Source organism: Medicago truncatula, chromosome 7 (genome assembly GCF_003473485.1).
Source record: "Medicago truncatula cultivar Jemalong A17 chromosome 7, MtrunA17r5.0-ANR, whole genome shotgun sequence".
NCBI classification, from domain to species: domain Eukaryota; kingdom Viridiplantae; phylum Streptophyta; class Magnoliopsida; order Fabales; family Fabaceae; genus Medicago; species Medicago truncatula.
In genome coordinates, this window is record NC_053048.1 from 32,342,145 (window position 1) to 32,365,881 (window position 23,737).

General features: G+C 34.9%; 1 protein-coding gene across 3 annotated transcripts; it reads right to left on the reverse strand.

Annotated features, from left to right (window-relative positions):
* Positions 1-5,621: 5,621 nt before the first annotated feature.
* On the reverse strand, positions 5,622-23,737 carry LOC11412327 (importin-11). 3 transcript variants are annotated; one of them, XM_039827531.1, is made up of 24 exons: positions 23,296-23,737; positions 23,075-23,184; positions 22,771-22,843; positions 22,106-22,167; positions 21,615-21,756; positions 19,755-19,964; positions 19,546-19,612; positions 17,790-18,189; positions 16,157-16,304; positions 15,885-16,045; positions 14,658-14,757; positions 14,328-14,402; positions 14,080-14,214; positions 12,163-12,252; positions 11,881-12,063; positions 11,694-11,798; positions 10,559-10,717; positions 9,090-9,134; positions 8,756-8,977; positions 8,143-8,249; positions 7,711-7,767; positions 7,385-7,454; positions 7,030-7,273; positions 5,622-5,920 (listed from the first exon to the last, which is right to left on the reverse strand). In XM_039827531.1, the coding sequence occupies exons 1-23, from the start codon at positions 23,434-23,436 to the stop codon at positions 7,112-7,114; spliced, it is 3,024 nt and encodes a 1,007-aa protein (XP_039683465.1). In that variant the 5' UTR covers positions 23,437-23,737; the 3' UTR covers positions 5,622-5,920; positions 7,030-7,111. The 3 variants fall into 3 exon arrangements, with proteins under 3 accessions (XP_039683465.1, XP_003623312.2, XP_013449193.1); XM_003623264.4 differs by having other exon boundaries at positions 5,622-5,948; XM_013593739.2 differs by having other exon boundaries at positions 5,622-5,948; positions 23,075-23,212; positions 23,296-23,433.

A 23,737-nucleotide genomic window follows, 5' to 3' on the forward strand; every position in this document is an offset into this window, starting at 1 on the left:
ATTATAAAAATTTAATATTTTAAAAATATTTGTTGAGACAAATCAAACAACATCTCACATGCTAATATTTGTATTATACATTAGTTAGAAAGTATGGTCAAAGTAAGTCAAGTGAATAGTGCACATTGTAAAAATTGGACATGTATTTTGAAACGGAGAGAGTATTTCTTTTCGAGAATTAATTTGTCGTTTTTCACTACAAGCAATTTGCAAGATATATAATTATCAGCTTATTATTTGACTAACAAGAGGGTCTTAATTAGGTTGCATAGGTTTAGACACCATTTATAATGAACTTGAACAAGTCATCATCTCTTTCATCCTTGTAAAATTCGAACATACTTCATTTTTTTTTAGAGTAGCATCAGTGACAAAACTTTTGTTCTTTATCGCTTTGTCGTTTTCAGTTCTATGTTCTTCATTACTTCAAAATCCACAAGTGGAAAGCCGTAAAGTCTGCACCATCATTCACAAAGACTATTTGTATGTAATTTGATAACAATAAAATTACACACCAACTAGAGAACATTCACAAAGACTATTCGTAACACTGCAAGCAAAGACTTTTTAAGGTTTTGATTTGATTTTACTATCTATTAAGTTGAATTATCGATTGCTTTCTTAGTTGTTGATCATTACTTCGAAGAAGTATAATTTATCATTGTGATTTGACCCGGGATGTTCTTAAGTGACACATTTTAAGGTGAGGGAAAAATTTATAACTAAGCGAAATCAAAAGCAAATAATTAGACATGCTTTCCTTCTTTACAAAAAAAGAAAAATTAGACATGCTTTCCATTTCAATAATGTGACTGTTGTGCCATATATCAGAGACAAGTTTATGTTCTTTGTGACTGAAATTACGAACAAGGTTCAGTCTCCATCATAACTCACCAAACAGTTTGAAATGAAAATTGATTTTCTGACATAGAAAACTTCACAATGATACAAGTAATTTACATAATTGCCCCTAGCGGCAGCTAACTGCCACTCACATCAGTTAACAGAATCAGTGCAGTCTGCACTGGTTTTTTCTAAGAAATTTATCCTGTTTTACCTATAATTTCAAACGGCAATTCCGGAGGAAATCAAACCGAAACAACAACATCCAGCAATCACAAACATCAATATTTCATAGTTTATCAATTATTCGGTAACATTACACAAAACCGATAATGCGTTAACGTTTCACAATTGTTTGAAATTCGTCAAATTTTCCACATTATGCAACACATTACACGTAATGTACATTAATTACTAATAAATGCGAAACTCAAATATATATATATATATATATATATATATATATATATATATATATATATATATATATATATATATATAGTTAAATGTTAGTTACATATCACCCAAAAATTTGGTCATTACATTATATATCCCAAAAAATACGTCGGCGTGTATCGACCAAAAAACGGATTAACACCGACCAAAAAGTGTCATATTTCATCTAACAAAAGCAAATCATCCAAATGTTCTATAACATCTTCAAATTTTTCATATTTTTTAACCGGAGTGTCATCAAACATAATTGGATTGTCTTCATTTGTTTGTTTATTTGGTGGAACCGGTCTCTCTTTGTCCTCAATCTCCATGAGTGCTCGGAAACGATCGTGTTGATCAAAGAATTCATAATCCCATGTATTTGCCTCATCGCTCCTATGATTTCTCCACTTCGTGGATGATGGAGGTAGTGGACAACCATCTTTCAATGAAAGAATGACAAAATGATTTGGGATTAAACCAATGCAAATCATGTTGCTTTTCGGATTAACTGGAGGCGCACCTCTAAGTGGGAAAAAAGTCTCGGAGACTCCAATATCAAGGGTAGTTATCTCCACCACCGGCCTATTGTAACAAGATGCAACGATGTGTCCCATATCCGTCAATGTCAACCATTTGTCGGGAGGTGCAAAGCTACTAGGATTTTTGGGAGGATGCAATCCATCCAAAATGTACTTGTAACGGACGCGCTCGCATATACCTCGATGTATTTGTTCCTATGCTCTTTCAACTCTTTAATAAGTGCTCTCCGCACCATAACATGACTTTCTTCCGTCAAACCCACGCGTTCGGCAATAGCCCTAAACCCACAATGTCCGTCACCAATAACATCCACAATTCCCTCAATGTATGGTCTCATGAATTTTGGCATGTAATACATAGGATTCGATGGATCATAATTTTTTGAAACCAAGCTAGGCTTAGGAACCGGAACTGGAGAAATGCCAATGCGAGCACCTTTTCTTTTAGGTTGTGAAGATTTTTTCGTGGTGAAGATTGACTTTCCGGATGTTGAGAATCAATAGTCTACCACTTAGATGGGATCCTACGTGTAGTTTTGATTTTTTTGGGAGCTCCTTTGGTTGACACCTTTTTTGGAGGTGGTGACGACATTGTGGTCTCCGAAAACGCTAACAACCGCATACCCTCTTTGATCTCTAGTTTCATTTGGAACGGAACTCTTTCAAGACGTTCTTGGATACCACGCCACTCCTCCGCGACTGAAAAGAAATCTTCATTACTTTCTTCTTCACCGATATACAACTTATGCCAATGCGGGTGTATCTCATCCAATCGAATGGGCTTGTTGTGACGGATTTTCATCCAATCTTGGATACCACGCCACTCCTCCGCGACCGAAAAGAAATCTTCATTACTTTCTTCTTAACCGATATACAACTTATGCCAATGTGGGTGTATCTCATCCAATCGAATGGGCTTGTTGTGACGGATTTTCACAGCAATGAAGCATGCACAAAGTAGGTCATACGACGTCCTTTGAACACAACCGCAAGTTTTCTTCTCGATGCACAAGGTTTTCCTAGCACGCGCTTCTTCCACAAAAATAAAGTTCATGGCTTGTCTAGACATGTGACCCCCCAACCCGGAGTACAAAGTGACATCTTTGTACTTATGTTCCAAGACCGTAACGCTCCTACCAAACGATGATTGTATCTCCCCAAATTGGTTTGCCAACATCTCATCTATTTTATGCCAACAAGTACCCAAATCACATTTGGAGGTGGACAAATATTCCTTCACCACACCATGAGCTCCTTCAACTCTATTTGTGGTCCTACACCCAAGATGTAGCACAAGGTCCGTCCATGCCCTCACTAGTTTGTCCTTAAAAGGCTTCAAAATGGTAGTTTCAACATATTCAAGAAACTTTGGATGATCCTTACAAGCATCTTGGAATTCCACTAGATTACCCGCATATAACTCTTGAGTAGGAGATTCAACCAATTTTTCCCATGCATCAAATATGGTATCAACCTTAACGGAAGCTTCGACCTTAGCGGGAGCTTCAACCTTAATGGAATCGACAACTCTAGGTTTTCGATCACCCGAATCATCACCCCGCATTCTCAACCTTTTCTATAAATAAACAACATACAATTACTAAACTAATTAATAAACATGTATCTAATATCATATAATAACATAAACAAACAAAAGGAAAAAAAAAATTGATTTTTTTTTTGGGCAGTAGCTACTGCCAAAAAACAGAAAAATCAATCAAATGTAATGGTTTTTAACGTTGTAATACTTGTTCTTTGATGCATATTGTGTGTAGAAACGTCCTAGCAATCGATCAACAATGATTTGGAAGCAAGATTTTGACAAAAAAAAATTTGAAATGAGGATTTTTTTTTTTGGGTAAGGTAATAAGTGAATAGGAGAGGTATGGGTTTTCTGGTTTTGGGGAAAAAAAGCAACGGCAGTTAACTGTCGGCAGTTCTTCCAATGGTAGTTAACTACCGCTGGGGGTATAAACGTATTTTACTTGTACTTTATGAAGTTTTCTATGTCAAAAAAGCAATTCTCAAGTCACTAATCTAAGAGTAGACCATATTATGGACATGTCTATAACTGCCATCTGAGTCAGTTGTCCAACTAGGATTGTGGGTCATAAAACCATAATCATCGTATCATATCATGTTTTTTTTTTTTTTTAAAGATATATCATGCTCTTTTAAAACCTACTAATTAGTTCTAGTACATGTACAATCCATAACCCTAAAAACTTCCCACTTATGGCTTTTAATTATTTGTTTGTCGAAGTGTCTACATATACATCACCCCCTATGTGGAGCTGCCAATCAACCATTCAACCAACTCTTGACCTGCAGATCTTAAGTCGATAAGGATCACTTTTTTTGTCGTATTATTGATAAGCAAATCCCAATTATGTTTAATAGTAGTAACTAATATTCGTGTGGAACTTGTCAGGAAGATAAAGTGGGTTCATCCATCCTAGCCAAATATTTTCCATTCGCAAGAAACATATATCAAATCCCCTAAGTATGTGTCATATTAAATGAAGGATCTTGCTTACTTGTGTTTTGTCAACTGGTGTTTACCCCTCTCTAAAAAAAAACTTTGAATTCCAACTTTTGTAATTTGAAGATTCCTTAATTTTTGATCTTCATGATATCAAAATTTAAGGCGCTTTTGCCGCCTGAAATTTGAGCGAACTTTGGTTTACTTCTGTGTTATATCGACTATTTTGTACTGTCAAAATTCACGAATGTCCAAAACCAAAAATCTTCAAATTACAAGGTTGGTGTCCAATTTTTTTATAGACAGATAAACCAAAACTCGCCTAAATAGGAAGCGTAAACACCGTTTAACCCAAAGGAGTACTCCCTCCGTCTCAAAATAATTGTCTCTTTACTATTTTTTCTTTTTCTCAAAATAATTGTCACTTTAGAATACCAATGCAACATTTATTATTTTTTTAATTATTATACCCTTATTTATTGAATTTCATCCAACTTAACTATTCCACTAACTACAACTAATAAGGGTATTTTAGTAAATGATACTCCCTTCGTCCCATAATACGTGACACAGTTGACCCTATTACGAATGTCAATACATAATTTTAAGCTTAAATATCTTGAATAATATATTAGGAGGGAGATAATATTTTGCATAATTTTGAGCTTAAATATTTTGAAAATATGTAGAAAAAGCATCGTACTATTAGGAGGGAGATAGATGGGAAATGATTTACTTGAAGTCGTAGAGTCAAAATTTTCCACTGCACTTTTTAGGAGGTTGCAATAATAGGCCTGTAAGTGTAGGAGGTTTAAAGATTCTATTTGATTTTCTGATTAAGGGTTGAGGCATCACAGTAGTAGGTTTGTAGAAATATCTGCATTAGTTTGAATAGGTGGAATTGGTAAGAGATCGCAATAGGTGGGTTTATGGTAGCCATTTGTGTAGGTGTTATGGCGTAGAAAAGGGGAAATATGGTTGTTTAAGGCCAAACAAACTATGGCCCATGGCCAAACAAATTAGCTATACAAAAGATCAAATTCATTCCTATGAGCAAATTAGTTAATTTTTGCTCAAAAAAAATAATGTGGAAGTTAATTTTGGAGTTGCATATATATTGGTGGTGATATAGATGCCAAAAAGCAACAGACACTCTTACATGTTTATTGTTAGTATTATTACTTTGCTAAACATTCATTTAGTCGTTTCAAATCATATAAATCCATAAGGTACGTTAAAATTCCTCAAAAACCAAACTATAAAATCCTGATCGTAAAAAATCTTCTAAAAAATTGGTAATGCTAATGCGCATGTAGAACTTGCAGTTCAAAAAATCGGTAAAATTTTCACTACACGTTTGAATGTATCCAAAAACAGCATCTACAAAACAATATTTCACATTTTACTGTCATTCTCAACAAAGTAAACAACACTGGACTCGATGCTGCTCCTTTTTTTAGTATTAAAATAATAAAGGAGCAACATCCTATTTACAAAGTTTCACGCTGCAAAGGGGCAAAAGACTAGTAAAAATGAATGGGACACAAATAATGACCTTACAATATTAAAAAAGATGTATCAAAAATCACCAGCCCAAGTAACAAGCTTCAAAATCACCAGCCCAAGTAACAAGCTTCAAAATCACCCTGCAAAGAGTTTATTGACATGTTAGATGCAATTGAATAAGAAACTCATTAGTTTAAATATTCCATTAAAACAATTCCACAAGATAGTCACAGTAAATCAATATTATTTTTATTCTGATCTGTCATTGAAATGTCTTGTGCCAGATATTTACAACGGGAATATGGAAAGAAGGAAATGAGGAAACTTTATATAAATAATCAGTCCATTATAGAAATGCCAAAACATAGGTGCATTTCTTATGGTGTTTTTCGTGTTGTTCTTCACTTAAAATACACTTTGTGGTTATAACAAACTTTGAGAAAATTATGGTTTTGAAGAAATCATGGCAGTTATCAAATTTTAGTTAAGAACAACACAAGAAGTCTTCTTCTTCAAAAAAAAAAAAAAAAACAAGAAGCAACAAAGGAAATGCACCTAAGTTTTGTTCTTCAGTAAATCGCAGAGAAAGGTCGCTGAATGAAAACCAAGCTCTGATACTACGTAAAATATTGTATTGGAACGTTGTGTCATGCAACTACATAAGGAGTGTATTTATAATCACAATAATATATCTCTTACTAATTATAAGGGAGAGCTGATCAAATTCGTAATTATATTCCTAATTGATAGCAAGTACTATTTACACCATAAGCACATGTCAAATGTGTTTTCTAACAGTGTACACCTAAATTCTTCTCACTCTCTCGAGATTTATATACTATTATTTAAAATATATATATATTACGGAAGGGGGAAATTTTTATTGATTCAAGTGGCACTAACGGCCATTTTACAACTGTCCCCAAGGAGATTCAAACTCAGTACCTTAAGGTACAATGCTTAGCTCTTACCACTGCACTAGCACCTCAAGCGTACATACAGTGTTCATCTGGAACATGTAGGGTTTTAGTTCATAAGCCTAAAATTTGAAACTCGGTATGTGATCCTGTCACCAATCTTGTATTATTCTCGGGTTAATGAAAACAAACAACGCCTAATATTATTGGTTTTAGTGAACTTTAACACATCAGTGAATTTGGGGGGTAGGAGGGAATCAAACAGAAAAGCCAAGAAAACAGATGTTAAAATGAGGAATTATACCGTATAGGAAGTATGAATCTATAGACAGGAGGACCGAGAGCATGCACATAGCACCACTAGATCACAAAAATGACACACCCAGCTATGGCATTTTTAATGCCTGCTTCAATTGTGCTAACGCAGATGGATGCATACTGCTCATTGCAACATTAAAAGATTCCCCATGAATAGCAGCACAAGTTTGTAGATTATCTCTGACAGAGTCCTCAAGGGACAGCTGGTTTATACGGTCTGATAATTTGATCTATAGTCAAAACAAACAAATGCATCAATTCATTTGTTTTTTTTGTTTCTTTCATACAAATATTTAAACATTTCAGAATGGATATTACATATAGCTTTCATAATCACTAACCTGTCTTTTTCTGAATTCTTTACCAGGAATAGTGCCCTCATCAGGAGATGTACTGGAGCTCATCTCACCACTGTTAATAAGAACATACATAAATAATTATGTTCGTAAAACATGATAGTTGACATTTAAAACAAGGGATAACACCTATAGAGTCTAAAATCTGGGTTACTTTCGGAACTAAAGCCAGCAGTTAACGAATAATATATCTGAAATATTGGACTGCACAACACATTAAAAGAGGATTCTGGTCAAGATTCAGCCCAAGTCCCAACTAATCTGGATGAAGTGCAAAAAACAGGAAAATATTTCAAGTACAAAAAGCTAACCTGGACTCTTCCTCCGTCAAGTCTTCGTTTCTGCCCAGAATTACACTAGTGCAAACACTGCACAACAAAACATACACTGGGGTCATTTGCTCCTTACTTGCACTAAGGTACTCCCTTCAAACTTATAATTATATATAAGCAAAAAACAACTAATTTTAATGTAGATTAACTAAGAATGTTCCTTAATGTCTTTTAATTTTCTTGATATAATAAAAACATAATTGTTTCCCCATATTACCATTTCTCTTCCTTTAATTTTCTATGAAAACTTCGTATATGAGAACACCAATTAAATGTAAATGATATTTTTGAAATGATAACATTAAATATGAAGTTTGAAATTTGCTTAGATTTGAGTCCACCAAATATGACTTTTTTTTTTGCTGTTATTTAAGTCCGGGCGAACTATAATATTTAAAGGTGTATTAGTACCTTAAAATTTGATCAAGTTTGTCAAGAACTTGAGGCATCCTTAACGTCAGAATTATTGAGAGGGCTAAGCCAATTGTCTTCTTCTGGATGGAAGAAACATTATCTACCTGGAAATTTTATATGTTGCATAAGAAAACAGATGCATAATATAGTGAAACCCTGTGTCTTAACCACATAACTAAGCCTCTTAATATAGGCTCAAAAGCAATAAATAAAATAATTACTGAATATTCTATTCCTATTTACACAATAGGATACATAGATCCTAATCTTATTTTCAAGAATATATATTAATTAACAATAAAAAAAGGATAAAACACATTAAACAGGTCAAAATGATATGCATAGACTTACACTTAACCATTGACTAAAAACAAAACCGGGTATTGATTTTAAAAAAGATCAACAGTGGCAATAATTTCAACAAGGGCAACATGAAGACTATGCCACAATAAAATTTGTAAGAGTCAAATGTGAAACTTGTTTTCCAGGTTTGTCCAAGCACTCTTGATAGAAAGAAAAAAAACAAAGTTTGTCCAAGCACAAACAAGATGCAAATATGCAATATATGGAGAACCCAAACACCATCTTTAAAGCATATAACCACACCAACCTTATCAACCCAAATGTCAACCAGACAAAGAAGTATATTTTCTTGAACTGGGATAGATGCCGTCTGAAGCAGTTGAGAAGTCGATGGATCTGATGCTAATTGACCAAGTGAGTTTGTATTCATCACCAAAAGCCTTGCCAGGATGGCAGCAGAAGATGCTTTAACAGATGTTTTAGAGGGGTCCCGGTCATCTCCTCCACTCAAACATATGACAATTAATTTCTGGAGAAAATAAAATGATACAAGAGTCGACAGTTATGTCTATAGATTTTTAACTATAAACAATAAATAAGTTGACCACACATGTATCTTTAAAGGATATAACTAGACTTACTTGTAATGTATTGCTGATAAGTGGCGGCACTTCCATGGGGAAACACTGTACAGAGGAAAAATCAAATAAATGTACTATTTTTGAAATGATATGAGAAAAAAGGTACAAAAAATACTACCTTCAAAATTTAGACACAAGCAAAGAAATTTATGAAACCGAAATAGGATCATTGATGGCAGTTCATGGCAACAAGGAAAAAATATGCCATAATAGTAGGTGGCAATGCAGTCTATGGCAGAGGGAGAACAGCTATAATAACATATATAATTAAATAGAGAATATATAAAGGTGAGTTACTCATATTACTCTTTCAGGTCAAATACAACCTAGGGTGCTTTAAGTTTAAAGTTTGTACTCGATTAATCCTTTTAGTTTTTTTAGTTTCATTTATGTCGGTAAAAGTGAACAAGTTGGTCCTTTAATTATTTTTTGTAACAAATTGATCCCTTTTTTCATACAACTTTGTTAGCAATAAACATAACTGAGTTTGATGGAAAGAGGGTAATGGTGCATATATTTTATGGCCTAAAGAACTAGGTGCACACTTTTACTAACATAAAGGACTAATTTGAAACTAAAACGACTAATCCGGTACAAACGTTAAACTTAAAGGACCCCAGGATGCAATTGGCCACTCTTTAAATTGAGTTACTCATTTAATAGGAGTTGGATCCTTATTTCTATTCAACTTATCATGATTTGTTTTACATTTTACATAAAGTGATAGGTGATAGCTGATAATTCTTTTAAAGGATTCATAAAGGAAAAAAAAAAAAGGAATATATCAAGTTGACGGTTGAATAAAAGGGAATTGGGGTGAATTAAAAACTTTTGTAACCAGCTTATAAAAGTCAGGCAGCATGTTTCAAAACAAAAGGTTGGGGATATTTATCCATGAGGAAAATAAAAAGTGAAACTATCATTGGGGGGGGGATATTCTTTTTATACATAGGGACTCGGTATAAACATACTGTATGAGGGGGGGCGAGTTCTGATTTCACCCATTAGATGCCACTAACTAAACAGGGCTTACAAAAGCACCTAATACGAATTTAATTACAAGCTCTGGATAAGAGCAGGGGGAATACAGGTCTTGGAAGATTTCAGAGTTACTACGTTGCAAGTCATATTGTCAACAGGTTGTGCTTTTACTACTAGTATAAGTGCTTGACCTTGTTAGTAGCATAAATAGAAGTCTGAGGTTAGGTTATTGTATTTCTTTTGACTGCACAGTGGAGGCCAAGTTATATTAGTCTAAATGAAAAGATCACAGATATCCTACTCACTCTAAATACATGGTTTAGCTAGCCTATACAGTGATGATAGAATATTTACAGCCTTTCAACAATATACTGTTCCGTATTTCTCTTTTTTTCCATCTTCATCCAAAAGCTGTAACTCTTTACAAGATAAACTATATACCGAAAATCTCAGTAGCTAATAACAATCGAGAGTTGGGAATAACATACCTGAATTAAGATATCGACAACAGGAAGAATAGAAAGTAGGCCTTTGTCACTGACATTCCCAACAACTAAATCAAGAATGTTAGCAATATTTGTAGCATGCATGCTTAGAAAGTCATTTCCTCCCAAAATTATGTAATCTTCAATTATGTTCACTGCAACCTGTACTTCATATAAAGTGAATGTAAAAACAATTAACCAAGATATTAAAATAAGGTCAATAAAAATGTGCTGCTATGATAAGGGAGTAAATAAATCAGCAATAATATGTAAGAGTAAAGGTCATAAACGAAGCGAAGGTTTCAAGCAGCTAAACACAGCACAAAGAACAGAGAGATGCCCTTGGCTTAAATATGGATACCACTACATCAAATGAAGAAATGAATGATTAATTTTTTTTTTGCCTTAAGCCACACAAATCTAGATACCAGTTGAGTTGCTAGAAACTGAAAGATAACGCTATTGATTTTAATTCCATATATATATATATATAGGATAATAACACAGTTCCCAATACAATGTTCTTTAACCAGTGTTTCTTATATATAAAAAGAAGGGTCATGCTAAGTAGTGCCCCCGGAGCACTAGTCAAGGAAACAAAAAAGGTAAGTTTTGCATTGAAAACAACATTTTCTACACTCTTAAGTATTAGATTACACAAGTTCCAAGAAATTCTTACTATACTTGTTTCCTTAACTAGTGCCCCTGGGGTAATGGACAATTATCTAAATATATTATAAGGCACGAAAACAGTGGCAGGAAGGGGAACTAGAAACAGAAGAAATTTATTGTCATTAAATTCAAATATTACAAACACTTAAGAAGGATCTAGAGATTAATGAATTGGAGAAAGACATGGTTTTTGATAAAACACTATGGCGTTGTTAGATTCGTGTAGCCAAACCTACTTAGTGGGATAAGGATTGGTTGTTGTTGTAAATTCGAATATTATGTACACCGCATATCACAAGTACATGAAACAGTTGTCTCAATTCAACAATCATCTATGCTGAAACTTATACAGTAATATTTCATCCAAGAGCCACTACTTCCTAGACCCAATATCACACACCATCTTTCTTTTGAAAGCAAAGACGTAGTTAATTTTAAAATTTATTCGTATGAAGCCAAGTCTAACCTGCAAATGGTCGAAGTTTCTCTGCATAATCTCCACAAGGCGTGAAAAATATGATAACAATTGAGGCACCATTGACGGAGCTTGGGAAAGTGTGGCCTCCCATAACTGAAAGGTTAGAATCTTTATGATCTATTCTCTCACAAAAATGTACACATCTACTTGGTTAAAAACAAGACAACGGGATTACCAGCATGCTATCTTCAAGAAGATTGATTTCGTCAGGACTATTAATATCAATTCCATGCTCCAGAAGTGGCAGTAGTATATTGTAGCAAATGGGTGATTGATAACCAAGTGCAATCACAAAGTTTTTCAAAGCAACCAGAAGCTGAATCTGCAACAGACTTTCACCAGAAGCTTCCTCCCAAACCTTGCCATAATATTAGCAATAGAGAAATAAGACAAATTCAAGTTTGCTAAAATGAACAAAACATAGTAGACAAAATAAATAGAATCATGCTTATGTTACCTTTTGAAAAAACTGCACCAACTTGTTTGCAAATGGAGTAACTTGACTAACATGTCCGATAAGGGTAGAAATCAAATTCAAAATCTGAACCTGAAAAATATTTTAAGAAAAATATCAACTACAATTCACTAATGGAACAAATTTGGAAAGAAAAATCATATTTAGACTACTATTACACATGTTTGATCTTGCCAACCTTCGCTTAATTCTAGATACCTATTACAAAAAGAAAAGGCTAAAAGAATGACTAAAGAAAGGGTACGCAGCTGGATACCTGGTCACAACAGATTACAACAACAACTAAGCCTTATACCACTGAGTGGGGTCGGCGACATGGATCAAATTGCGCCAAAACATATATGGAGCCAACTCATTAATCTCTTAAGTAGTTCCTAATAGTTTTTCTAGGTCTTCATTTAACTCTTGTGATTTGACTATCCTCCATCTAATCTACTCTTCTTACCACAGAATCTACATGTCTTCTCTCTACATCCCCAAACCACCTAAGCCTATTTTCCACCATTTTTTCTGCTATGGGTGCTACTCCCCACTCTCTCTAATGTGGTCATTTCTAATCCTATCTAGTATTACCACACATCCAACGCAACATCCTCATCTCCTCTACGCTTATTTTATTCTCGTGTTGGTTCTTAACCGCCCAACATTCCGTTCCATACAACATCGCCGGTCTTACAGCTGTCCGATAGAATTTTCCCTTCAACTTGAGCGTACTTTTTTTCGTATCACATAAAATACCCGAGGCTCTCTTCTCCATTTTAACCACCCAACTTGAATACGATGGTTTAAGTCTGCTCAAATGAAAAATAGGTATATAGTAGTTCCTAATGGTATTGGTTGATCCATGAAGTCAACCTCACCAGGTGGGATAAAGCTTGGATGTTGTTGACTGTTTGGCCTCCTTTAGTATCATAATTTGTTATTTATATGTCTTGGCTTTTGGAGTTTTTCATGGTTTAGCTGTTTCTATCTTTGGCTAGTAGAAAACCCGATTATGCATTACATTCAAAACAAGATAGATAATAGTTTTTATGGCAATATCGAATGTAATGCATAACCGGGATTTCTACCAGCCAAATATAGAAACAGCTAAACCATGAAATAACTCCAAAAGCTAAGACATATGAAGAGCTAGTTATGATTCTAAAGGAAGCCAAACATTCAACAACATCCAAGCCCTATCCTACCTGGTGAGGTTGACTTCATGGATCAACCAATACCATTAGGAACTACTATACCTCGTTTTCATTCAAGTATTTAAGGTAAGCTGCAGTGACCAGAAGCACAAGCAGAAAATAGTGTTAGAAGAAATAGACCAAAACTTTAGCATGATTTGACCTACTGCGAACTATAAACCTACATGTTACATCTATCCAAGGGAAAAACTAAAAAAGTTCACTACGATCAATGAAGATTGCAAGGATTGGTCATTGAGCACTTCAACCCTAATCCTGACAGACTCAAATCCTCATTGTTGCTGATATTTTATTACCATACTTGGTATGAGATTTTGTACACTATACAACCTTCTGCTTCCCCAAAAAATCTCCTTGAAAATTCTTTGCCGGATCACACCACAGCCTTTTTGGGTTTGGCCACATGACAGGCCACATCCATTATTAAATACAACCCATTTTATAACAACTCTTCTGCTTGTTTTTTATAACCATCATCACATAAGGAATCAATTCATTATTCTCTACTTTGGAGGGAGACCAAAATAAAGGTTTAATGGCTAGGGTTTCCAGCTATAATCCCTCCTCTCCTCTGCATGAATCTTAATCACCGAACAGAAGAGGATTATTCCCTTTCATCTCCATCATTACACATTTCCCAAACAGTCTAAATGAATTTATGTTTCCATCAAGAAATAAAAAGTTGCACAGAAGTAGATTTTACCTTTGAATCAAATTCTTGGACATCCTCAAACAACTTAAAACATGAGTCCCAACAGAGGGGAAGAAGATCAACAAACTCCCTCTCTGAAAAGTTTGCATCTTCAACATGTAAGCACAGGGATCGACAGGCTGCCAGCTAAAAAAAATAACTTGCATTAGATTGAAATAATCAAAACAAAGATAATGAAGCACAAATATATTGATCAAGCGGAGAAACAGAAGTAAAGCCAATAGCACCATGTTACATACCCGGACAGATAAATCTTTACCCTGTAATAATCTGATTAGTGCACAATATACAGGCCTTTTTGTTTCATCTTTAATCTGTGAAGAATGGAAAAGGCATGATATAGTAAACACTAATGGAATGTTCCTTATTTGAAAATTTTAGACAGTAAAACAGTAACTAATTATTTACAATAATAAACATGTTCTATATTTACATTGAAATTATTAAATCTGTACATGTTTTGAATTGCAATATTTAGGTCGTGAGAGAAAGCAATGCATCATATCTTGAGCAAATTACTTATGAAAATGTGGAAATTTACTCACAAAGCAACTAAATCAATTACATACCTCCGAAACCCACTGTCCCAATATTACCGCAACTTTACGATGAATAATAAACAGGTTTGGATGATCATTTGAAAGTTCGTGCGATAAAGCACCATTAAACCTGCAAATAAATGTTTTAGAACAAATTTTCAGAGTACTGTGCACCAGGCAGAGCCTAACATAAGAAGAGTCTATTATCAATAATATAATGAACTACTAAATTGAACCATTACATAAGTTAACTCTTAAGACCTGTTGCAGTTTGTTAGGAGTCCCAAATTGAGTAGATAAAAGCACTCAATGTGGTGTACTTAAGCAATGAGGCTCTCCCACCTAACGGACTATTCTTTAGGGTTGGGTTCTCCTTATGGGCTTAGGTCCTAATAATCGGTGCTTTCTTGAGCGTTCGACTATGGAAAGGGCTGGATTAAGGCTCACCACCGAATACTGATGATAGATGAGTGAAGCCACCAAAGAGGAAAGGGCAACCACCGGGTCAATGTCGATAGAATGAAAGCCACCGTGTGCATCGTCTCTTAGAGGGTGTGGCATTGTTAGGAGTCCCACATTGAGTAGATAAAAGCACTCAATGTGGTACTTAAGCCACAAGGCTCTCCCCCTAATAGACTAGCCTTTTGGGTTGGACTCTTGTGTGCTTAAGTCCTAACACAGTTTACGGTCCTAAAATATCTCTCGTCAAATATGTGCTATGTGCATATCTAAGTCTGAAACTGCCTCTCCTTTATTTATCCACTGCCCAGCTTTGTGATTTTTTAAGAAAAGGCATTTTGGAATTTCTCATAAATCATGGGTATGTGCTTGGATCAGCTTCTACGCATTATATTCAAGGGTTTGATGACAAGGATAATAACATTTTGTTGCAATGTCCTGCATAAGGTGTTTTCTGTTTTGATTGGACAGGAATGCCTGCATTTTCAAAGGTGTATCTTCTCCTCTGACTTAATATAGAATAGAATCGTTTTTATGGTTTCTCTTTGGTGCTTAGCTCATAGATTTTGAACACAATAAGTATTTTATACATGGGAAGAAACTGGACAGCTCTACTACACTGACTAAATTTTAAGGGTTCCCTCTGTTTTTTTTTCTTCTTTTTATCTTTATTGAGGATTTTTTATCTACCAACCTCTTGAACTTCTATCCCCTGTCCTATAATAGAATCAAATATGGATCTTACATAAACATACAAATTAACAAAATATAATAGATAGCATAGTAGCTTTAGCTCACCAGTCTTTAAAGCTCAGATAGTTTGAGAGTTCATAATAAACATAGGCAGCAGCACCATAAGCAGCATCTTTAAGAAGCAATGCAGAAGTAATTTCTGTCACTGTAGTCGGACAATTGTTCATGGTCTCTTGAAGAAGAGAAACGACAACAGGAGCTAGCAGCTAAATTAACGGTCAAGATCGCACATACATATTAGTCTATAGTTAATATAGTCATTAAAATATTTCAGAGAGAAAATACAAGATAACCTGTGATGTTTAAATGTCACTTACTTGCCCATTATTTTCAAACAATACAATGTAGAGAGCTTCAGCACATGGCCTCAATTTTTCTGTCCACTGGACCATATCCTGCTCGTGATGAAAAGACTCAGGGTTACGGTACCACTCCTCCAAATCACTTGCTGTCAGAACAAAATACCTGTTGGGAGCTAAGGGCATTGTTTAGTCTGGAAATAGAGAGCATAATCATGAGGATATTTATAATTGACTCTTGATGCAAATGAAAATTATGTAGCTGAACCTCAGTAGCTCGTCAGCATGAAAAATGTACATGAAGAACAGAAAGTTGGTCAATTTCAAAAGTAACATTTTAAGACATCTGCTCAATCAATAATATGCAAACATATTGAATATGTGCACAGACACTCTTACATGACAGTAACATTGCTGAACTGCGCACTATCGTAGATTTTCCAAATCTTGAAGTTGAAAGCAGTGAATTAGGTTTTGCAATGCAGAATAGTAGTTTTGTTTTATATCTACATGCAAGAAGACTTTGTCCTGCATAATGGTAGGACTCCTATGGGGATGAATTTCGAGAACTAAAGAGGTTTACAATTCGCACTGAAAAATTGGCTCATAGTTCCTGTGTATGAGCGCAATAGGACTTCATTTGAAACCGTGTTTTTCATTTTCTAGGTCCCTACAATGAGAAGATGTAGCTTGCAAGAATAAAAGTGAATGACTTGGTGTATGTCATGTACAAATTGAAAAAGTAGAATAGCAAGAAAAGGTGTTGGCACTTTCATTAGAAGACAATCACTCTGATGATGAATGGATAACTGAAGTTGTTAATAAAGAGAATGTTGACCAAACCGATGATACCAATGTTGAATTAGTTGGAAATTCAAGTAATGCAACTTCAGATATATCTGAGGTTGAGAAGGCTGCTGATTATGATGAAGAACCTTTTTTTTATAAAGGTATATCTTTGAGGTTGAGAAGGCTTTGATAATTATGTTGAAGAAACTTTTATCTAGGGAGGAGTTCGATGATGATAATGTTGGATATGATATTGATGATGGCAAAGACGATGTTGTAAGAGGAATAGGATTGGACATTTGAAGGCATAATCATATGTTTTTTTAATTGTTTTCACTTTTGAAACTTATGTCTTGTGTTTTATGTAGAAGGGTCTTATATGCGTACTTAGCTAATTTGCATTATTGAGTTGGATCCGGCTCTTCTAAAGTGAGCAACTCACTTTAGAGTGTAAAGTGAGTAATATCAACCATTAATTAAAAGATCAAAAGTAGATATTGTATGATAGATCATAAGAATCACGAGTTTGTTAACATAAAAACCCCTGACTTACTCACTTTACATTTTAGAGGATCCAAACCCTATGGAGTTATAATTTGTAATGTTGTATTATTATTACGTTACTATGTTATATTGTGCATGTATTATTTATATATTTATGTTTCTTATTTTTGGTAAACTCATGTGTGCTTTCAGAGGTAGAGTCCACAGACCCTCCAAAATCTTTCAAAGACTTTCGAATTTGACAACTGTGTATATAATATATCAAACATATGCCACACCTTTAGAGTTTACTCAGCTGAGAAAACAAGACATATGCTGGTCAAATAAACAATCCAAGAAGAGCTTGTGAAGTGAATACCTTGTTATCAATACATTACACAGAAGGACTATTCGCTCATTGGGGAGAAGGGTGGTTACAACACCACCAACTGCACTGGAAATATTCTTCTTCATCTGCTCCAGTGTAACTCCTTTTTCATCCACCACCCGACCAGTAAGACTCGGCTTGTATTCCTTACATTCCAGAATACTCTTAATCATCACCATACATTGAATGAGAAATTGTTCAAATGACATTAGATTTGGCTCGGGATCTGTTATTCTATTCAAACAGAAGTCCATGACTGATGAAAGCACAAATTTATCCCCAAAGGAGTAAGGATGTCTTCCCTGAATGGCAACTAAAATTTTCATCAATTTGGTACATGCCCTCTTTATAAAGTCCCAAAATTTAGGATACTGCTTTTCAAAAGACGAATCTGCAGGCAAAGCAAATGTCCCCTGGGAGGTAAGACTAAAAGCAAGAAATAAGTAGCATTTTATGCACAAGAAAAAGCACAAAAAGTGAACAAATGCTATTTATTTTTTCTTGCCACCAATATGAGAAAAGCACAAAAAGGGAACAAATGGTATTTATTTTTTCTTGCCACCAATATCCGAACTAGGCATTGTAGAATGAGGAGGGAAGGAAATATTTAAAGGTTCAAATTTTAGCATGGTATCTTGCTATATAGCATATATCTACAGTCTATTACTAGTGAAAAATGCAGAAAACAAAAACCAGTGTACTACAACCTGGGCACCGAAAGCTAAATATAAATTAAGAAACACAAATGTTATATTTGTTGGATACACAATTTACATAAAAAAAAACACTGACAGATTAAAGAGGCAGTAGTCATTGTATATTTTTCATTGTCCACAAAAATATCCTTTTTAAGATGCATTCACTCCAGATCTTATATTTCCTTGTAAACTCACTAATCTACCTCAATATTCATTTACTTTATTTCATTTTTGTTGACACTTCATCGCCCATTGTCCACTACCATAGAGAAATGCCAGTCTTACAGCTTTTCCTTTAATTTGATAGTAGCTATGCAAGCACAAATTATGCCAAATACATTTCTCCATTTCATCCAAATTATGCCAAATACATTTCTCCATTTCATCCGGCCAGCTTGACTTCGGTGTGTGACTTCCGTATCAATCTCCCCATCAATTCATATAATGGACTCAAGATACTTAAATCATCCAATTATTGGAATGATATGATACTCAAGCACACCTCCAAAACATTGATCAAATACATCTTACTGAACCCTTGAGCATTTCATACTATCTATCACACTCATACTCAAACAAAATCCCTTTGACTCCAAAGCTTCTCTCTACAACTCAAGCTTTGAAGTTACTCCTCTCAACTCACCAACTATAACTATAGTATTCAGCATCTCACGAACATGCATTATAACCCCAGTTCTTGTGTGTGCCCAAGTACATCAAATACTAAGGGACTTAAAGTTGACCTATGGTACAAATCTTTCAATACTCCTACCAAGTCTGCATGCCAATAAGAGGAAACTTTATCTACACCATGTCTGGATAGTCAATTTACCAGTTGAAAATAACTAGTAAAGTGTAAACTACACATTTATTTGCAAAGACGTAACTTGACATGCAAGAGAATATATTATCTAGCTCACAATGACAAAATGAATCTTGTCCAGGAAACAAATTATTCTTAACATTTTCATTTTTAACAACTCAGATTATACAATTGTTTAACTTAAACACATGGATAAACACAAATGCAAATGGAATAGAAATCTCACAATATGGAAGAAATGATTGAATGGCACTTAAGAGAACAGGTGAGACTTCCTTGACTGGCCGAACCTCCTACAAAATAGTAATACCAGGCCCAGCATTTATAAATTTTGAATTGAATAACTTGAAATCTAAAAACAAAAAGGTGATAAAATCTTCAAGAAACAGAAATCACAATCACAATAGATGATGAAAACACGAAACAGATAATTACCTGAAAACACTTGGAATCACTTTGAAATCCTGAAATAATTAATTGCCGTATGATCTTTGAACATAACAACCATCTCTCACATGTAAGATAAAGTTCATGATGCTGATCATCGGCATTATAGTTTTGAGAAAGAACGGAGAAACGATGCAGTAGTGTCTGCACATCACTTTGCCAGAGGCGCCAGCTATAATCAAAGAATTGGGATGATATCTGCCAAAGAAATTGGTTGTAGATATTCCATTATTCAAAGAGTATGTACATGATATTTTCAGTAATCTTACTCAAGAAAAATCACATCAATCGGATACAGAATTTAATGGAAGCAGAGGAGGATTCAAAACATTGGGGGAAAACAGTAAAAGGACAACAAAAAGAGAAAATGGAAATTATTATTAGTGGTAACAAAACGGAATATGGTCCAACAAAAAAACCAGACTCATAGCATGGGTGAGGGAGAATTTTTCACCTTAGGTAATGAAGGTGGGCAGGTTAATGATGGACCCCTCCCTGCCAGATGCTTTGAAAGCGGTTTCTCTTAATGGTGATCCAATTTACTTTCACTAAATGGGCGAGGGAAGACAAGAACCTAGGAGCTAAAGGAGGATAATTAGTTATAGTTTTCTTTACACCAGTAAGTAGGAGCTATGAACAAGGCTTGCTATTAGAGAGCCAAAAACAGGTAGAACTGATGTTTATTACAATGGAGGCAGTAAAAATCGAGGTCAATATGTCAATAAAAAATGGTTCGATGGCCAATTTTTGTGAAAATATTATCCTTTTCTTTGTTTATGTTTTAGTTTGGAAAAAATTACTATAAGCCATCCTCACATGCAGATCAAACGTTACTACAAACTCAATCATGGATCATGTTTGATGAAAAACCAGTTTAGGTTTCCCTCTAACTCTAAAGATTAGGAATATATCACCGAATGGAAAAGGATAAAACATGAGGAGTTAAATAGAACTTCTAGAACAAACACCGCATCATTCATCCAAGCTATATCAGGTAGAAAAGTGAAGCTATTCTTTGATTTTATATACAAGATGAGTTTTACCCTTAGCTAAGTTAATAGTACTTCATCGACACCCGCATGCATAATCTTTTATCATGTAGCACAAAGATTAGACATAATCCTATGACTTCCAATCCACAATTTCTGCTATTTTTTGTGCTTCAGCACTTTTAAAACGAATAATGCTATACTCTCCTAACCAATCCTACAAATTACACATAACATAAAGTTATAAATAAGATTGACAGAATTACCTTGAGAACTCAAAACATATAACAATAATTTCTTCTATAAGTAATTCGGAAGATTATTGGAAGGTTCATTAGAAGAACATAGAACTACTTTTAGAAAAGCTCGTCCAAATACACCAAAACATAATAAGAAATGCTATAAAAAATGTTATCAAGGAAAAGCACATGGGAGCAAGCACATAATCTGGCACTTAAAGTCGTTTCCAAGACATTAAATTTTAGCCATAATGATTTGCTTCAAAGATTTATAGTTTTCTAGACAATGTTTATAAGGTGTGGTATTATACTAGTATTCTTAAAAGTTTCTCTTAGTCTATAACAATCAGCTCAAAACTACCAACGTAATGGTTTAAATTCAAGAAACAATCCGACAAAAGCAATGAGTCACACTCAAATGTTCCAGAATACACTGAGTTGAGTGATATACATCAACTCCAGAATAAAATGCAATTTAAGCATCCCTTTAGACCTTAAAACTCTGAGGAAGGTACTAGATAGTTTGGGACACGCCTTTTAAGGTGTATAAAGGATAATGGCTCCTCAAAATATTAGCAATAAAAAATAGAAAAAGGAAACAAGTATATAATGAATCGTACCTCTGCAAAGTTGCGCTGATCTGCGGTAAGCCGTTTTGTAGACAACTCTTTTAAGGTCCTAAATAGAATCATAAAGATTCTGTGGGAGGCAAGAGTATCTGCTGATTGAAGTTGTTGAGATAAAACCAAAAAGATGTCTGACCTGAGAAGTCATTACATAGCATGTCAACACATAGAGTTTGATTAATAAGAAATCAGAAAGAATTAAAATGCATACAAACCAACGACAATATAACTGATAACATCTATGCAGCAAAAAAGAACGGCATGCAAGTTGATTAAGCCCATCTCAGATGAGACTTAAAAATTGAAATATTTTTTACACGAATGAAATGAATTAATTTAGACTAATCTTTTTTCATTATATATGCCAATGGGCATTCACAGACAAACAAGAGAAGCAAACACAAGGGGAGATTGAAATTTCAATTGCAGTGGTATAAACAGCATAATGTTCATGGACACGGCATAAATGAACGTTAAAAAAGTACCATTCTTTGGGATAATCGATCCGAGCAATCTTGGAGATTATCACTGCCAACATTTGAGCTATCTGCATTTAAAAAAAAAATGAAAGAAAATAGAAGTAAATATCTACAGCTGATGACAAATACAAAGGTATAGCCAGTAAAATAAAATAAGATGAAAACTAAAAGTCTACCAAATCGGAGGGTGGGTGACTGTCATCTACTACGAATTCTAACCTAAACCAAGACAAAGAATCTAAAATTCTAAAATCAAGCAAGACAAAACAACTTGGAACCCTGTGCAAATCAAACTGCATTGATTATTCTTAGAATTTGGGTTGGACCTAACTCAGTATTACAAAACCGGCTTGTAAGGAGAGGGCTGCCCAAGTTTTATAAACACTACACATGCCATATATCCAAGCAATGTGGACTAAATTCACCCCTTCACACCCAACACAGTGAGGATGTTGGAGGCTGAAGTGAAGGCAACCCAAATGCTGCTAATAGGCAGCTAGGGGCGGACCACAATGAAGACAGAATTTCCAACAAAGACCAGTATGAAAACCTAATGAGTGGTGATACCAGACTATAATTTTGAACAAAATCACTACAAGTCAAGTATGAAATCATTAACAAGCACCATCCAAGGAACATACCAAAGTCCAAAATAAATAAATAAAACACACCTGGTCACTCTCTTCTCTCAAGTGCGTCAACAACTTCTGCTTCAAATGCACTTTCTCCTCATTACTAATTCCCCTGAACAAAACCAAGAAATACAAAAGCCACATTACAATCTACACACTGCATGTTTCAGTCAACTTGAGATTCTTATACACGGCATTTTTCTTGAATATATAATAAGCTATTACATTCAATTCATCAATTTTCTCAAATTATTATTGGTCTCAATGTGTCTGTGTCGGTGCTTCGAAGGTAAGCTAACTCAAGAAACGCAAATTCAATAAAATCACGTTCAGAATCACTTACGAAGAATCGCGGCGCTGACGCCAGTGACGATTAATACTGTTTTTGAAATACACAGTCGCCATTAACCGCACATCAACTTGCGACGCCAAATCTTTAGCAGTAATCACTTCCTGCAGTATCATGCACCAAACGCAAAACCTCGATAACAAAGCAAAACAAAACTGATAAACAAAATCCACAATGTGAAGTTCATCGGAACCCTAAGAGAGAGAAGAAAGTACCAGAAGGCAAGAACAGAAGCCAGGTCTTGACTCCGATTGCGCAAGGGCTTCTTCAGCGGGGCCACGGAGGCGATGATCGGCGTTCATGGAATTGGCGAGGAGCGAGTACATCGCCGCCACGTCGGAGGCGGAAAGCGCCATCGCGGCAAACGACGTCGTTGAGGGTAACCGTTTGTTTGTTTCTTTGCGTTTTGGTTAGATAGAGCTTTGGAAAAGTGAAATGAATCAATGTGTTCGGTGTGAGAGGGATTTATATTATTATTATAGTGACTCTGAAATGGAAGAAAGAGAGAAGAAGAAAAAAAAGTGTGCTTTTAAGAGTGTTTTAGATTGAGAGTTTTGGTGTGTAACTGAGAGTCTATGTCTTTGGTTGAAGCATTTTGCATATGGGGGTGGGTTAGTGTAGGCTAATTGGGACCCCAGTTTAGGGTCATTTGGGGGT

Coding starts and splice junctions, on each gene's coding strand:
- LOC11412327 (XM_039827531.1), bottom strand. CDS start 23,436: ATGGCGCTTTCCGCCTCCGACGTGGCGGCGATGTACTCGCTCCTCGCC. Junction 21,757..22,105: donor ATCGATTATCCCAAAGAATG/GTACTTTTTTAA, acceptor ATGACTTCTCAG/GTCAGACATCTTTTTGGTTT. Junction 14,758..15,884: donor TATCTGAGCTTTAAAGACTG/GTGAGCTAAAGC, acceptor ATTTATTTGCAG/GTTTAATGGTGCTTTATCGC.